The sequence below is a fragment of the Rhamphochromis longiceps genome, linkage group LG15 (assembly GCF_057381845.1).
Source record: "Rhamphochromis longiceps isolate RC_006_pf linkage group LG15, R_longiceps_female_GT1.1, whole genome shotgun sequence".
Classification (NCBI taxonomy): domain Eukaryota; kingdom Metazoa; phylum Chordata; class Actinopteri; order Cichliformes; family Cichlidae; genus Rhamphochromis; species Rhamphochromis longiceps.
In genome coordinates this window covers 41,700,295-41,718,822 of record NC_140571.1, presented here as the reverse complement: position 1 = coordinate 41,718,822, position 18,528 = coordinate 41,700,295, and the positions used below count along the sequence as shown (strand labels likewise).

Sequence of the window (18,528 nt, the reverse complement as noted above, 5' to 3'; positions counted from 1 at the left end):
TATCCTGACTAAACAATCATGATGAATAGACATAGTTTGTTCCATGGTAGGGATGGGTATGGATACGATTTTCACGATTCCGATTCCATTTTCGATTCTGTTTAACGATTCGGTTCTTTATCGATTCTCTTATCGATTCTTTTTAAAAAAGGAGAACACTAAGGTCGATTAGCTTAGAACTTTGTTTTATATCTTCTCTTTGAACAAGATAGAAATTTAGGAGTAACATGGCCTTACAAAGAGATCCACAGCCTACGGCTCTTCAATGGAGTGTCACAGAGTCCCCAGGAAAAGAAATTGTAAATGTAAAATAATAAAATAAATATTCTTCTGTAGCAATAACAAAGTATAACATAAATTATTCTGTAACAATTGTAGCAAGAATATCCAGTAATGTCCCTGCCTACAATTAAACACATTCACTTACCAAAAATCGGGGGCATCTGTTGTGTGGCAAATAGATGCAAGCCTTTGACCACAAACTCGCGCTAACATAATATGCACTGTTAGTTGATTATTTACCTGCCGCATTAACGGGAGAGGACGCGCAAACGTTACCGCTGCTGCTGGGTTGAGATTCACGAGTCGAGCGGAATTAAAAACACGACATTCATTTAAGGTCATCGTGTGTTTTGTGAGCAAATGCTTTTGCATATTTGTAGTGTTTCCTCCCTTAAATGAAATATCTACTTTGCAAGTATTGCAAGTTGCCCTGTTGTCATCCGTTCTCGTAAAGTATAATCAAACTTCCTGCCAGGTACGTAGCAGGAATAACGCGGTGACGTTATTCGGGGCGACTGGAATCGATAAAGGAATCGTTTGCAAAAATGGCAAACAATTCCAAGGAATTGAAACAGTGGGAACCGGTTCTTGTTGAGAACCGGTTTTCAATACCTATCCCTGTTCCATGGTGTGCATAATCCTGCTACATGAATTAAGATTTAATGAGTTTGTAAGAGAGAGTTTCTAGTCTGCACAAGGATTGATTGAAACATCTAAGCAGACTAAAATAATTTAAGGTTTCTTTTTTTCTGGTCAACCAAATAGTTTCTGAAATTGTGGCGATTGGTCCACTTAAGAGGATATTCTTGATCCTCTTATCTACCCCTGACCAAAAGCTGCCCAAAATAAATGGAAAATTTGAACCAGAAGAAAACTTACTTTAGTGCTTGATGAGCCCAAACTCAATCTCAGTGCATCAAATAATTGTGCTGCAGCTGGTAACTCGAGGCATTGGTGACAGTCGTCAAAATAGCAACAGGTTATTTTTTAAATTCTTATCATGGTCATATTTTTCTAGGCTCTTTTTATTAAGTAGTGCCACCTATATGTGCCTTCAGTGTACGTTCTAGAGGGTTCTCCACACACAGCAGCTGGTAGCTCTGAACTCAAACAGAGGGCGTACTTTGTCTCTCCAACGCCATGTCCTGAAATATTCAAGAGCTCCAAGTTTATGAGACAGTTGCTGCCATCTGTGCCCCAGCGTTCAGTCCTCCCATCATGGCTGAACATACGGCCAGCATCAGAACAGATATCTATGAGAAGTATCAAAATAGATTCTTCACCCTTCTTCGTATTGCAAATCTCAGTATCCCCAATGGCACAAACAACACTCTTCATTTGCTCACACTTGCACACACACAGAAAGCCGTGCAAAATACCGCAACCGTAGAGTCAAAATTTCCATATCCATGAGAGAGGAAAGGAAAGGAGGAAACATTTACACAAGACTGCCTTGACACATTTGAAGAGCTCTTTTCTCTTAGATGTCTTTTTTACAATGTCATTGTGGAGCAACCAAGCTCCTGTGGGCTTACTGAGTTTCTTACTAAATGAGAGATTTCCTGAGACAAAAAAGCGGAGGAGGAAGGGTGCAATCAGTCCAGGTTTGTTCGAGGCAACATCACTTCCTTCCTTACCGTTAGGAGAGTGTCAGAGTGAGACATTCAGATGTGGTTTTCACCAAGCCCTTTCCCAGGACAGTAATGCAGAGCGATTCTAATGGTGTCATTCAAAGCAGCTGCTAAACGCCTTGCCTAAGCAATTCAAACCGCCTCCACAGACTGCAATACAGTCAACAAAGAACTTATCTTCCAAGTGAAACTATTCATCACTGAATGAGTTTGTGTGCTGAAAAAGTAGAGGGTATTTTGAAAAGACCTCAGACACCTGAATGGCCACTTTTCTTTTTGGAACCATTGTCACTGCATCACATTTTAATTCACCTGTTCTGGAGCAGCACTGCTAGTTCAATTCCACCTTAAAACAGCAATTCTGAGGGCCGATGTTCATGGGTGAGGTGAAAAGGCGCCACTGAAAATATCTGCATTTGAAATGAGCAACTCCAAGTGAAGACATTTTGTGTAGGTCAGTGGCCCACACGCACCAAATAACCTTCGGCCCCGCTCATTTCCCTCACGCAAGAAAGGGGTCACTGCTCCATGACAGTCAAAGAACCTGCGATACAATGTGTTGCTTAATCACTTCTCTCCAAAGACAAACTCGAAATGTAGCTTCATTCAATGACCTGTTTATGTTACCATTTTACACAATATGACAATTAGTCTGGCAGTGCTCATAGAAATCCAACGTGTATAACAAAGTGAACAATAGCCAACTGGAGCGTATTTCAACAACTCTATAAATGGAAAATGGTATCTGCGCTGTTTTAGAGGAAACGTGGAAAATCGGGCCTTTTTAAGTGAAAGTCCAAAAAGAAAGACTGTTAATAGAAATTGCAGTGGGACCACTGATAAGAACCAGTCAACACTGGCCAATCAACATTTCCTTTCACTGTGTTTTCTCAAGAGCAGGAGCCCCGATGCATTAAACACACCACCAAAGAGTCTGCATCTCAAGTTTAGTAACGTGTGTCTTGGAAAGGATAGCATGTGTAAGATGATACGTGGAAGACACAGCTCTGGAATGTCCGTGTGTGAATTTGTGTGCTAGCGCCTGCGGAAGGGAGGGGGTCGTCCTTCAATGAAGTTAGCTGGTGTTGTTTAGGCCTGTGTTTACGTAACCTACTGTATGTGGTCAAGTGAGAACAATGGCACGCAGGCCTCCAAAATGACAACCTAAGACAAAGTGTCAGCAACGCTACGAAAAAGCGACTCAATGCAACTAAAAGTCCTTTTATATTTAGTGAAAAATGGAGGCAAACGTGTCTGTGTGGCTGATGACTCGACCAAGCTGCGTGTTTTTCAAAGCAGATTAAAGAGCAGGACAGGAAGGGCCAGGTTTAAGGAAACAGGAAAACTGATGCAAGGAAATGAACGACGTCACCAGACAGCCCACTGCAGTCTACGATCAAGTAAAATCCAGACACAGCGCAAGTATGGATTCTTTGCTCAAGTCACCAATGAAACTTGTACTTTTGACAGGTACGTGAGCTAATTTATACTCGACGGGTACCAGATGTCTTACTGGGAGACTGTTTTAAATGTATGTCCCTCAGAGGGGTCCGCATTATCAAGTATTATTAGTTTGGAAAGGTGGTTTTGTTTAACATAAATTTTCTCTTCAACTTTATTTCTTTTGGGGGGGTTTAACCGGTTTTTGACAGGTACGTGTTGCTTTTCGGTTTAAGTTGAAGTTTGATGGATTGCATGACTGACTCTGCAACTTTTAGGAATTTGGAGGTTAACATGTTTTGTTTTTTATATAATCACACGTCTTCAGGAAGGTTTGGAATAATAATGTTGTGGTGTAATTAAAACATACACAGTGTGTCTCTTGTGTCTACGCAGCGTGGCTCTCGAGTCTGATGGGCCCATGCGTCCCCTCTGACATTTGTGTTTCTTGTCACACACTTGCAACATGTAAGACCTTGAATGGATCAAACAAGGCCTGCTACTGTAATCACGGATACACCGGAGACGGAACGACATTTTGCAATGGTGACTACACGCACGCATACACAAATCAACCTTTATATTAAAGAGCACACGCAGCGAGACTGTGGAAGCCTCGACTATTTTAGGAAGCCTTTGTTGCTGTGACTGCGTGTCGTAAACAACAGTATTAGGCCTACGTTTTGAAACAAGCGGGCTAATTGAACATTTTTAGAACACTTGACGGAGCAGAGCATAGATGTGAGGCGTTAAAAATATAACTCTGGGAGGGTTAAAGCTTCTTATGACGGCTCTCGATGGCAAAAACGTTTGTGTCAAAACTTAATGAGGAACAAGGCACTGCTATGGTCATATTATCAGTATAAATCACTGTGACTTGTGCAGCTTTTCTCTTCTGGAACCATTTATCTCTGATTATCTCAAAATAGTCCACAGACATGAAGCAAATTAGCGACCTAAGGATGCTCGTGTGCAAGCAAACAAGATTTATTATTGTAATTCAGCTTAACTCTGGCCAGTTTAGAAAACGTAGGCAAAAGGAATGGCTGAAAAAAACTTAAGGTCTGTGTAAGTCATTTGAAGTTAGTTTTCTCGTGTTTGTTTGTGTATGATCGACTCGCTGTGCTGGCTTAAAACAGCTAAAGTTAGGGGGGAGGTTTTTTAGAGTTTTCTTGCCTAAAAAGTTGCCACAGAGTTATTCACCAAGGGAACAGTGTGAAGTGGAACATACGTCCAGATACAGCTTTATTAGAAGGATTTTAATGGCCTGCATCGCCTACAGTCGGCATTGTTAGTCCTGTTATGTTTCTGGGCTGTTTAGAATTCCTGGAACCCCTTTGGTTTCCTGGCCAAATCTGACCACAATCACCGCTTACATAGCCCAAGGGCCAAAAGTAAATGAAAATGTTAGAGGGGTTTTTTTTGTTGTTAAGGTTACACTGAAGCCAGAGACGTAAAATTAGGACAATATTAACTAGCAAGAGCATTTCAGACTGTGTCTGCTCATGCTTTATTAAATCTGCATTTTTACCAAAACTGTTTGGAAAATTCACATGAAACAAACAACAATTGTAGATTTCACACAAACAGGAAGAAAAGGGTCATCTTTAACTTTTAAGAAGTAAGTGATGATAGGAGGGTAAAATGGATCCATAAAAACAGGACATTCAAGTGAATCATGAAGTATGTGGGTGAAAAGTCTGTGAGGATGACAGATAAAGGATCACATGTGCTATGGGAGTATTTCCTCTCTGACTATGGTCACCTTTCTCGCTGAAGCAGAGGATTTCCCTTACCGGACAGATTGTGTGCCAAAGGTACAGAGGAGAGGAAGAGCAGAGTGTCCATCATACGTCGACAAGTAAAAACAACAGTGGAAAGTCTTAGCAGGTCCTTGTCAACAAGGGGCGGAAGGTGTGTTTGGAAGTGAAAAAAAAAGCTGGAACAGCATTTTCTATAATGAAGCAGCATCTTCAGCAGTGCTCGGTTAGCCTGGAAAGCAAAATATTTTAGGTAATTTGACTTCCATGAAATCAAACACAGGCAAACAACTGCAAATCAGTCACAAATGTGAACTATTTAAACTGCGTGCAAGTTACACCCAGCCAAGGCTTTAATCAAAAGAAGACTAACATCTCTGAGCTTCATCAGCTCATCCACACCACAGCCTTCAGGATCACGATCACATTTGGGCATTCCTGAAACAGCAATCATGGATCAAACTTCAGAGTGTACTTGTGTTAACATGCGCTCAAAGTAACTCAACAACAATGATACTAAAAAGGATCTGGGAAGATGTTATGTCGAGTTTTATGGTTTAATATATAAATTGATATGAAAAATGGGTTGCTTTTTTCTCTCCATCCAGTACAATTTCAACAAATTTAGGGGCAAATGCATAAGTTCAAGTTGGTTCTTGAAATTTCCAAAAATGCTGTCTTTGTAGTAATTTTTGTATTATTTTTGTGACATTTTGAGTCAAAATCTTAGAGAACACTTTGCATAGCATATGGTTAATCATGGAGGATTAAATTAAGATTTCATTTTCAAAAAGTAACTGAGTCTGAGTATTTCAGTGATTTTTAAATTAATGCTGCACATTCAAAGAAGAACTGATTTATTGTTGATTCATTTCTCATTAGAGTAAAATGCATTTCAGCCTCAACACAAACCTGGACAGGAAATGAATCTGCTGAGACAAGATGGAAATATGATATTGTAACAGTTTAAGAATAAAAAGTAGCCTTTTTCAAAATGCTGTAACTTTTAATTTGTAAAAAAACAAACAAAAAAACATGAATTTTAATGCAAAGCAAAAATGCAAACTACATCAAACTCCTTTCATCTTTGTTCTAGGTCATCTGTTAACCAGCTGGTTTACCCACTCCATGAGTAACAGAGTAACAAGCTGAATCTACTTTGCTTATTGAGGATGAAAGATTTTGAGCTCATTTTAGCGTTTGTATTTCCATTTCCTCACCACAGATGATGACGAGTGCCAGAACGTGACTAATATCTGTGGGGACAGGGGCCAGTGTACCAACACAGTGGGCAGCTACTACTGTAAATGTGTCTCTGGATACAAATCGACAGGACGGGACGAGTTCCTGCCCAACGATGGCACTGACTGCATCGGTAACGTCTGGTTGACCTGTTCAGGATTTAAATATACCAAACTTTGTTTTGATCAGTATCATAAAGAGTTATAAAGAGTTATAAAGTTTAACGAGGTCGTGAGAATGAGTTATCAATGTGTAACATGCGTGCAAGAACTGCTGGTCACATATTTGTATTTAAAAAAACCAACCAATTCTTATTTTGAGGTAGGAATGCTGCCTAGACAAACATCTGTAACTGCATTAACTTTGTCAGCGAGCAGCCAACGTAAGGGAACATCAAACTGCTTTGCTTTAATTGAAGCTGAACTCTTCATTTGCATCTTTCAGATATTGATGAGTGCGAGTCAGAACAGGTCTGTGGACCAAACTCAGACTGCCATAATACAAATGGATCTTTCAATTGCACCTGTCAGCGTGATTACATCCTGACTTCAGGCCCTAAGCACTTTCATCCAGAGAGCAAAGTTAGATGTAAAGGTCGGTATGAGGATGGAAGAGCACACACACACACACACACACACACACACACACACACACACACACACACACACACACACACACTGATCCTTACATTCAAGGACATACATCTTTTTTCATCTTTCTTTTTTTTTACTTGCTTTTACACATCTACACACAACCCAGACACATCCATTATTGTGTGTGTGTGTGTGTGTGTGTGTGTGTGTGTGTGTGTGTGTGTGTGTGTGTGTGTGTGTGTGTGTGTGTGTGTGCACTGTTCGCTCGATGCAATACATCGAGTGAACAGTGCAATACTGAATTGTTTGATGTTTTAAGTAAAGTTGATGATAAAGAGAGCTGCTGTTTTTTTCTAAATGAAAGGCAGACTGGCCAAGTCATGGTAGTGAATTAAAGATGCGCTTTTGCAAACTGTTTGTTTTCCAGAGCATCCACAGAAATACTGCCATGACAACACCGGCTGCGTGACGCAGGTTGTCAACAGAACATTGGAATCTGTGAGTACTCCTTTCTCACAATTTTAACCAAACGGGGTAAAAAAGAAAGGATAAGATGATGCTGCCCTCTGTTGGCGAGAAGGAAGACAAACAGAGGGTGGAATAGGAAAACGGCTGAAATGACTCGAGATTGTATGATAACAAGGATATGCAACACCAGCCGCTATGATCCAAACACAACCTGCAGTTTCAATCAGCAGTTTCGGTTTGGAGTCCTGCCCCCTACTGGAGAGTAAAGTTATAGCAGGACCAGTTAATGGATGTCATGTAGCACATTTTGTGTTCCTTGTTACAGGAGAATGGGAGAGATTTAATTAGCGTGTGGTTAGGTGATGATTTATGTAAAACTGGCTCACTAACGTGATAATGAAGCTGAGTAATCCGTCGTTCATGAACTGATGTTTATAAAGAAAAGCAAAAAATAAAATAAAAATAATTCTGAAGGTCATATTTGGGGATTTACTGCATGCAGCTGTGATTAGTTTGAAGTTAAGAGGAGTATGTGAAATTTTTTTAGCATCTTTTCAAGTAGTAAAAACACTTGACACAATTGCCGCCTTTTGTAGAGAGTCTTCACGTGATTAGATATGTGCACACGTGTGAATAGGATGAATAGGATACGTCAGGTTTTCATGTAAAGTTTGGTCGTTTCACAGCTGTGATCCAAAAAAACATAACAAGGACATCTATCAATCTAAACATTTCTCCGCCACCAGATGAGCAACCTCACGGAGCCCCAAAGTCTACTGAAAGAAATTGCCAAGCAGACGTCTGGTGAACTTACTTCAGTGGAAGTGATTGCATATGTTGAGGCCTTGAGTAGATCCGCATCAACACTGGGTGCCGCGGAGAAGGATTACGCTGTCAAACCATCTGCCATCAACTCAACTCTCTCAGTAATCTTTGTTTACCATTCTTGTTTCTCAGTCAACAGTTGGAAGTCTGCCTGAAGTGCAGCTATGCTTTGAACTGGTTTAAGAAAAAGTGGCACTGGTTGCAGCCCATTGCCTTCTTAACAGTTACGCCTTGGAGATACTATTACTTTCTGCTAATGTGTCATTTTTATTATTAGCACTTATTATTTTGTTGTTGTCCCAAAGCTGACAGCAAAATTACCCATTAACCAATAATTTTTTAAACACAGTGTAGCTGCTGCTTGTATTTAATGAAAGGCCAAAAACAGCCAAACTGATGTAAACATCCCATTCTAATCATACCTAATTGGAAGCATATTGCAGTGCAGACATAACATGCATTACATGCTATATTATTGTGCACATGTTATACTCGAAGCAAATCTTTTCAAACAGAAATTAGTAAATGCAGTAAACAACCTGGTGGAGAAGGATGAACTGGTGGCTTGGACCAGAATGAAAGAAGAACGTCGTGAGCATACCATCACCAAGCTGCTGCATGTTGTTGAAGAAAGCGCTCTGTCTTTGGCCAGCAATTACAAAACTCCAACAGAGCTTGAAATCAAAGCTACAGATATGGGTGAGGCTTTCAGTTAATTGTCACTGTGATGCATTTAATTCCTTTATTTGCTTTAAAACCAGACAGGGCGCTCCTACGTTTGCTTAGAAGTTTCACTGTTTAAAAAAAATCATCTGTAAACATAAATGAATGCCATGAATTAATTCACCCTAAAATTCAATGAGCGGTTCAAAAACACAGAAAAAAATTACTAAAGGTATCAAAATACACAAAAGGCAGTTATGAAAAAAATAATATGAATTTTAATACAGCATATGTATTAATTCGATATGGTAGTATAATAGTAGGTGTTGCCCGTTATTATTATTTTATTTGAATTTTCAGTCGGTCATCAAATTATTTAAATACTATTTATTTATAATTTTGAACCTCATGGCTTCATTTCACTGTTTTATTTTCGAGAAAGTGAAACTTCACCCTCGTGCAATGTTGAATATTTTTTGGGGGGTACGGGTTCTTTTTTATTTATTTATTTAATATCTGTCCTCCTTTTGTGTGCTTGTTGTTGCTTTGGATCTGTCTCCTTTTTTCTGTTTCAGCAGAGAGCTATTCTTCCAAGTCGTAATCTCTTTTTAGAGCCAAATAACATTTTAATCCACTTTAGCTTTTAGTTTCTTCTTTTCTGTGTCCCAAATAGCTTTCCTTACAGTGTGTTATGATTTGGTTTATTTTGATTGGTGTTTGAACAGCAGTGATAGTTACAGTGTGCCTGATAAGACTCAGTAACTATCACTGGGCTCAGCTCTCCAGTTTGGCGAGGCTTTGAAATGGAGAGGGTTATCCCTGACCTCTTTTTTTTTTTTATCCTCAACCGCAGAAGTGAAACTCTTCACCTTCGAGGCTCATCACACAAAAGCCAAACTGTCTGCTTCCATGGGAGGAGATCATATAAATCTAACACTGAAAGTGAGACCAGAAGAAGACCGAAATGGTAAAGTAGCTTAAAGCCTAAAAGGAAAATCAGATGCAATCTGTGCCAAAAAGAAAAGTTTGTATAATTTTTTTTTTTCCTCAGGAAGCGTGTCAGTGGTGTTTGTGCGATATGACAGCATCAGTGACATCCTGAAGCCGAGCAGCGACCCAGGTGTCACTGACTACTCGCGGTATGCAGGGACGGGGGAAATCACTGTCAACTCCCAAGTCATTGCAGCAGCCGTCAAACCTGCTGACGTTTACCAACTTGACCATGTCACCTTCACTCTGAGACACAGTGAGGTACAGACTGCACAGAGTGCTGAGGCAGGCTACATTGTTTGCTTTTTTACTTCTGCATTTGTAGAATGTAATGTCAAAACATATACTGTTTCAGAAAGTCGCTGCTCCTCTACACATGACTGCAGCTTTTCTTAAGGGAAGCGATTACTAGAGATTTTCATTCATTTTTATTCTCTATATAAATTCAGTCTAATCCTTTTGCTCAATTTGATCAGGGTAAATTAAGAGCAGCGATTCAAAATAGTTTATGTTACTCAAGGTTTTTCATTTCGAAGCGTCGTGTGATAAACAAGCTAAATACGGCGTTAAAAACAAACATTGCTGCTCACTTTTGTGCCACTTTAAACTTACAGCTAAACTTTCTATTCTGCAAACGAGTCATTTATCAACATTAGCTAATAGGATCTTGTTCAGTTCTCTCGTCAGTATCTCATCATATATATCCTTGTCAGACTGGGGCGTTGTGCTTTTGTTGTGAGAAATAGCTTCCTCAGTCCCAGATTGGGTCTGGCAGTAACCTGATAACTGCCAGAGTTTCCATTAAAGTCAAATTTGAACAAACTCACATGGGAGGAACAGTTAGCGCTTTGTGTAAAGTTTTTATGAAATTTTAAGATTTCGCACCGTGTATTTCGGCAATGACCTTTCATTTAAAGGGAATAGCTGAGGAAACGTGACGAGATTATGGAAAAACGTGGGTAATGAGATAAGCAGCCCTAAAAATTAATGTACTGGTGTTTTCTTTTAGGATAATTAAAATGTATGAAAAAGTAAAATCATTATTTTTGTTGCTCCCTTGAGTATTAAGGCTAACAAAGGATGAGTTGATTTATTTTCGAGCCGTGAAAATTCTCTGTGAACTGCCTTCTTTGAAGAGCAACAATCAATAATTTGGGCCCCTTTTTTGTGCAGATACTTTTTACTACTGAAGCAGATTTTTTTTTCTCCTGTGATGCACGGGATGCTTTTTTCTTGCCTGCACCTTTTAAGTTTTTAAGTAAGGACTTTGAGAGTATAAAATACACAATTTTAAACGTTGATATACAAACATATTGTCCTGGTATTTTCTTTTAGGATCATTAAAACATATAAAAAAAAGTAAAATCATTATATCAATATATTATATCATTGTAAAATATATATATTTGATACATAATCATTTAGAATAGGCCCAGTGAGCCCAGCAAAAAAGCTCATGTGCCAGTGATTAATGATCTTCCCATTACATTTATTTTCTGTGCTCTTGCATGTCAATGGCAATATTAACGTGAAAACTTGGAAAAAGCAAAGCTCATAAATAGTGTTAGAATCAATAACAGAACAACAGACCTTCGATGGGCTGTGATGATTTCTCACAGCTGTTTTGATGAGACCAGCTCTGGGATCAGTTTAAGCCCCTATTGATTTGTTATCCCAAAGCAGCGAGCTGCAAAAACTAATAATAACTCCACAGTTAACAGTCTTTGTTCCTCTCCATCCCCTGAAGCCCATAGACACTAAAGCTGATGTGACGAAGTGCGCCTTCTGGGAGTACGAGGCGGATAGCCTGCAGGGCCGGTGGGCCACTCACGGCTGCAAGACAGTCCACGTCAACAGCAATGCGACCACTTGCTCCTGCAATCACCTCACACACTTTGCTATCCTCATGTCCTCTGGGCGAGCCAACGTGAGTGAGCATACACTAAATTACAACAGTGAAATATGGAGCAAGATCAAGGAGTTTTTTAACAGCTTTTTTCACCAATGTTTCCACGGTTACTGAGGGAGAAATTTCATTTCATGCAAAATAAACACTATGTTGTCTTGTTTTTAAGTCATATATTATTTGCTTGGTGGACAATTAGTCGCCTGTTAGCTGAGAAATTTAAATATGTGGATTTATCTGTGAAGATGATGGAAATTTCTACTAAATATTTTGAAAGCGCTGCTTTGTTTACAGTAGAAAGATAAAAAATCAACTAAAGCCAAATGCAGAGGAAGTCTAAACAGGTCCTAGAGGCAAGGTGACTCAGTGCACATGTTTGGCATCTATAAGAGTTATCCACCCACTACTTTTTGAAACCTTCTCTCACTTTATTGTTGGTTTCAATTCCAATTTAAATTGTTTGGTGAATTTCACACCAACAACGAGGAAGTTACTTTTTTTTAAACTGACAACAAACCACTTGCCTATAATATTTGGACCAGTATCGCCCCAGAACGTCTCCAAGCACAACATGCTGCTGTAACCCCAGCCTGTGCCTATGTTATGCCAAATGATTCCAAGCAGAAAAGACAACAACTCGGCGCTCCATGAAACTGTGAATGAAACGCCTCCCTTTCCATTCGCTTCTCAGCTGGTGGCCCACTATACCATCCTGACCCGGATCACCCAGCTGGGAATGATCATCTCGCTCATCTGTTTGTTCATGTGCATCTTCACCTTCTGGTTCTTCAGTGAAATTCAGAGCACCAGAACCACCATCCACAAGAACCTGTGCTGTAGCCTCTTCATGGCCGAATTCATCTTCCTGGTAGGAATCAACATGTACACGCATAAGGTGAGGATGCCCTTGACGTAGTGAAACGTGAAATATCATGAAATATTGTCCGTTTGTCAGCTTTAAATCTGGTGTAAATCTGTTCTTATTCGACTTGCAGATAATTTACTTTATGAAAATGAAAATAGAAAGTAACAGTACATCTCAACATACACATTGAATAAAGATTGCAAAATACACTTAGAGTATATGAATACTGTACCACTTTTTTAACACAGTTTTATTTAAACTAAAATTGTAAAATCTCTGTCTTTCTCTCTCCCGTCTGTTTCTTGGCAGCTTTTCTGCTCTGTGATTGCAGGGCTGCTGCACTACTTCTTCCTTGCGGCCTTTGCCTGGATGTGCATCGAGGGCATCCATCTGTACTTAATAGTGGTTGGCGTCATCTACAACAAAGGCTTTCTGCACCGTAACTTTTATATTTTCGGCTATGGAAGCCCAGCGGTAGTGGTGGCCATTTCCGCAACACTAGGCTCCAAGTATTATGGCACAGATAAAGTGTAAGCTGACAATATTTGCAGCTTTTTTATATATATGTATGTGTGGATAGACAAAGGGTCGTAAAATGACTTCTTCATTTTTCAAACTCATTCAGGAAGCAAGATAAACAAGTTACATTAATTATAAGTACAAGGGGACATAGATTAAATTTGGCCTGGAGGGACATGAAGGAAGTTGAAGATGGTTGTGCCGTGGGGCAGAAAATAAATTCTGAAATGTTTTGGGTACCACAGAGAGCTTGATAAAAAAAACCCTAAAATAGTAGCCCTGTTGTTTATTAGTGTAAAATGCTATTACAAAAGACAAGAGATAAGTTATGCAAAAGACGCGTTGATTGCTTTTTTTAGGGGGTTTTAGGGGTTTTATCCTAAGATAAGAAAGCTTATGTACAGTATTATTATAATTAACATCAGGGAATTTTACACTAAGGTGGAAATCATAATTTGCTAAAATATGAATCAAATGTATTAAAATGTTATTAAATATTATTCCATCATAGGTGTTGGCTCAGCACAGAAAACCACTTCATATGGAGCTTCATCGGACCTGCATGTTTGATCATCCTGGTAAAATCATACATCATGACTCATGAATGTGTTCAAATAAGCAAGTAAAGTAATTTTTTTTAATAACAGATATTCATTTGATTGTTTTTTTTCCACTAAAGGTTAATCTCTTGGCTTTTGGAGTAATCATCTATAAGGTATACCGGCATACTGCTGTGAAAAAGCCTGAAATCAGCCACTATGAAAACATCAGGTAGGATTATCTTTACTCCCGTTGAGTAAGTTGGAAAACAGAAGGGGAAAAAAAAGAAAGTCAAGTTGTAGGTTCCTTATCTGGTGGATTATTAGGGTATCATGTGGTGCCTTTGCAGAATTAAATTACAGCTGAGTTCTTTGTTGATTGAGAAAGGAGCTTAGCCATGTGCAGGGTGTTTAAATCGGTGCTATCTCCCTCTCAGGTCCTGTGCCCGTGGTGCCTTGGCTCTGCTGTTTGTGCTCGGTGCCACCTGGACGTTTGGAGTCTTGCACATTCTCAATGAGACAACCCTCACTGCCTATTTGTTCACCATCACCAACGCCTTCCAAGGGATGTTCATTTTCATCTTCCTCTGTGTGCTGTCCAGAAAGGTAACATCAGCTTTTTGGGTTTTTTGCTTTTTGCTTTTTTGAATCAAATAGAACAAATAGACCCCAACAAAACACATTTTATATAGTCAACTGAGAATATTAAGGTGAAGATATTAAGGCTATATGAAAAAAGAAACCTGTGTGTGAGCAAATGTGCATTTTGGATTAGGATTTAAGCATCCGAATATGCTCAGTTTGTTTGGGTTTGCCATGTTTTCTCTCTCCCCAGGTGGTCAGATTGATGCATAAATCTTTCCCTATCAAACATTTAATGAACTGACTGAAACTTTTCCTGTTAGTGTTTTGACAGGTCACAAACTAGTATACTTGTGAAATATATAAATTAGAGTTAAAAGTACAAAATATCCAAGTGAAGGTTTATAAATGTATGAAAACCCTGTAAATATGTTAACAACACTGGCACAGCTCACCACTGTATGGATTAAACATACATTGTATTATATCTAAAGCATATTTCTGTTGTGTGTGTGTGTCTTTTCAGATTCAAGACGAATACTACAGGCTTTTCAAAAATGTCCCCTGTTGTTTTGAATGCCTAAGATGAATTAATGCAGCCAAAGCCAGACCATCTGCACTTGTATAATAATAGTCTATAGTACAGCTTTTTAATATCCTGTGACTCGTGCTTCCACTTTTGGGAAAAATGGTGTGGGAGGATTTTAGTACAGATGTCTAATAAATTAGAACATGTAGCAGTGGTAGTTTCAAATGTCTTGTTTGCTTTTTAACAGACTGGAATCATAATTATGCAGCACACTTTTTGTTTGATTGTTTGTTTTGTTCCATAAAGTACATAAAAAGCCAAACAATTGCATTGCCTTTTACACAAAAGAAATTCTTGTGAGAGTAACAATAGAATAAAAATAGTTTGCATATGTTCAGTTTAATTGAGTACCTTTACCTTAGTGCCTTTATAAGCATTACACTCCAAATAATCAATGCCGTGTCCGTCTTTGTTCTCATCTTTTGTTTGAAATTGATTGTAAATTATTAAAATAAATGTGTCAAAGCAAAACTTCTCTGTTGCCCATTTCTTTTAAACCGAAATGCAAAATAATCATTGGGCTTGGTTAATGCATTCATCAGCCTTCTTTGCTAAATAAACACACTGGTAAGTGGACAGGAAGTCCAACATGAATGGCTGTGTGTCCTGTCCATGCGCCACAGTAACAATTGGATAGGCCAATGGCCCCATCTAGTGGAGATTATCAGGCACACTCGTTCTTCCATAAACTCAGAGTATTTTTGCATTATTTATCTGCATGTTAAGAAAAAAAAATGTTGTAATGAATTAATATGTGTTATCTCCTCAGCACACAGCATTCCTTAACTATCTGTCCCCTAGGCTGTGGGATCTTTTAATGAGGTTAAGAAACGTCAGCCTGGGGTCTAGCAATTAAACACATTTACCAAAAATTTCATTATTGTCTTCATGCTAGTACATTTGCATATGTCATGACTCTACTAATAAACTGAACCTCAAACTTTTGAGTGAAACAAACGAAAGTGCTCTATTATATAGAGCCAGGAAACGCTCTCATGCTGCTCGTTCATTTCAGAAGTGGGGAGGGAACACTGTATATTGCGTTAATTATTAATGTATAGGACACATTTATTGATTGGAGGGTGCTAGCAAGATATATCCTACAATACCTATATTACTGAACAAACAAGAAAGCAGTGTGTGTCTACTACAGCCACCCAACAGTCCTCAGACTATCTGAGAAACTGTATGTCATTATTAAAAAGAGCATGTGGTAATCTCTGGGGCTGCATAATAAAGCACAGGTGAAAGTGAAAAAAAAAACAGCAGTTCCTTAATTAAAGGAAGTATAGTAGGGCGAGTTTTTTCATCTTTATTTATTTATTTATTTATTTAATGAAATAATAAATAACCATCTAAATGGTAAAGGTGCTCTCACTGGTGACACAGTAGGCACTGCCCTGGGAAACGTATAAGTACACATCAGGTTTGTGTTTATTTGTTTCACACATGGTTCAACAGAATTTCGTTTCCGACACGCAAACATCATTCCCATTAATATAGCACTGCACCCATGAATGGAAAGGAGCAGGAGGAAGAATAAATTCTTATTGACACCTGCCCCCTATCTGAATACCAAATAGTGGGCACCTACAACCCAAAGAGCACTCTAACATTTATCGACATTTAACAATGCAAAACAAAACAACAAAAGAGTAAAATCAACAGTGTACAAAACCACAAGATGGCAAAGAAGAATTGTTCCTTCCACAATTAGCCCAAATTACTTTTGTGTTCTTCATATTGAAGATATTGAATTCATATTGAAACGCATTTTAAAACGGTGCATATTTGTACAACTCTTGAGATTATCATGGAGAGAGCTCCATATTCTTATGCCTACAACTGTTGGACACATTTGCCAAACTGATGCTTACAATAATAATAATCCTTCTACTGTCCCCACTTCCTGAACACAATACAAATAAACTTTGTAACTTAAGAGGTAATGTATTATTATTTTTTGCCTTGAACATCATTAATAATGTCTGTGAGGTCACTAAATCTTCTAACTTCAACAATTTCGATTTTATAAACAGATTATTTGTATATTTAACATTATGAATCATTCGTAACATGCTGTAGAAAATGGGAGCAAGCAAATCTTATATCTGTTAGTGTTCCTCACGTTAGCTCTGCAGATCCGTTAAAGCTTATGGGAATAAGGAAACACAGCAAAGAGACCTGAGAAGTCCCTCAAACGCTGCACTGCAGCAAGTGTTGTGGCCTGTGTCGAAACCCCTGAAGGTTTAAAGCTAATAAAGTTTGGAGCCAGACGTCTGTGACTGACAGGTAGATACTAATATATCAGTCTGCTAGGCGTGTCTGTGTTAGTGCTCTTTTGATCATTTTAATAGAGAAAATAATATAAAATTACAGCTTTTTATTTGTTTAATTGTAGCATATACAAAAAGTCTTTGGTCCAGTATCTATTTCTGTTTTATTTGCAGGTATATGTGCATCTGTCCAACGTGCTAGACTCTTGACAAGCCTGCCAGTTGCAGCTGATAACTGAGCACGTAGCTCTCTTTCTAAATATATTTACTCGTCTGGCTCAAAAAAAACAAAAAATCCCCAGGGTGATGTCACGGTGGCCATATCCCGTTTATGAAGTTTGTGACCTTAACTAGAACTTTCATTATTTTTCTTATTTTTAAATGCACCTATTTAGTCTTAAACGCTGAAACAGTAGGATATTTTAAATCTGTCAGAAGACATATGGAATATAATTTTTTCTGTGATTTTGGTACAATGTTGCCATTTTTTATTTCATTTGAATCTATGATTGTAATTGCAGTTGAATCTAAAACCATAACTGGCTGCCACTCAAGTGTGTTAACAAACATTATTTAAAACACGTTTGCAAGCTTCAAGACAAAAATATGATATTCCATATCACCCTAGAGGTGAAATAAAGACTGGGTGTGATTGCACAAGACAGACGTGCATTGTGAAATGTGAGCACGACCCTCACAGTTCAAACTTCACATACGAACAGGGATGTTTGTTAACCCGTTTAGGCCAAGGCAGAATCTTTAAATCTGTAATGAAGAGCGGCGTGTGTGTGTGTGTTTGGTGTATTATGAACATATTTGAAAACCAAGCGTTTCACTGATGTCTAAGAAGTAAAAGCACAAACCCGGGCAGCAAACAGCTTTCTCCCTTTACTTGAGACACGAATCTCACTGCATATTTCGTTTTTGACTGAGCAGCGGAGCTTTGAAAAATGTGTTTATTTCTTCTTCTGAATGATGAAACATTTACATTTTCACAATGTTTATCTGTGATATAAAACATATAAATAGGCTTTGAATATATAAATTATTTTTAAGCCAACTCAACTATTTTTTTAATGAAGGTAACCCACATTCACAACTGTTGTAAAATATTCAAAAGGATAACATTGATTTATATATAATGCTTTTCTACAGACACACTGATTTTGGGCACTGGGGTATCTCGTAAAAAGACACTTTGACACTTTGACCAGAGAAGCCGGGGATCAAACCAGTGACCTTCCCATTAACGGACGACCTGCTCTGCCCCTTAAATTATCTTTGACATATCATTTGTGTCGCTCTGACAGCGCCACGGGTTAGCACGGCCTCACTTCAGAGAGGGTGTGTTTATTTTA

General features: G+C 38.6%; 1 protein-coding gene across 1 annotated transcript; it reads left to right on the top strand.

The window, feature by feature from the left end:
* Nucleotides 1–3,052: 3,052 nt before the first annotated feature.
* Nucleotides 3,053–15,355, top strand: adgrl4 (adhesion G protein-coupled receptor L4). The gene is made up of 16 exons (XM_085382691.1): nt 3,053–3,383; nt 3,750–3,899; nt 6,339–6,488; nt 6,800–6,949; nt 7,376–7,446; nt 8,163–8,342; nt 8,757–8,940; nt 9,758–9,871; nt 9,956–10,155; nt 11,642–11,821; nt 12,492–12,695; nt 12,975–13,195; nt 13,696–13,762; nt 13,864–13,955; nt 14,161–14,329; nt 14,832–15,355. The coding sequence occupies exons 1-16, from the start codon at nt 3,272–3,274 to the stop codon at nt 14,892–14,894; spliced, it is 2,307 nt and encodes a 768-aa protein (XP_085238817.1). The 5' UTR covers nt 3,053–3,271; the 3' UTR covers nt 14,895–15,355.
* The last annotated feature ends 3,173 nt before the right edge of the window (nt 15,356–18,528 follow it).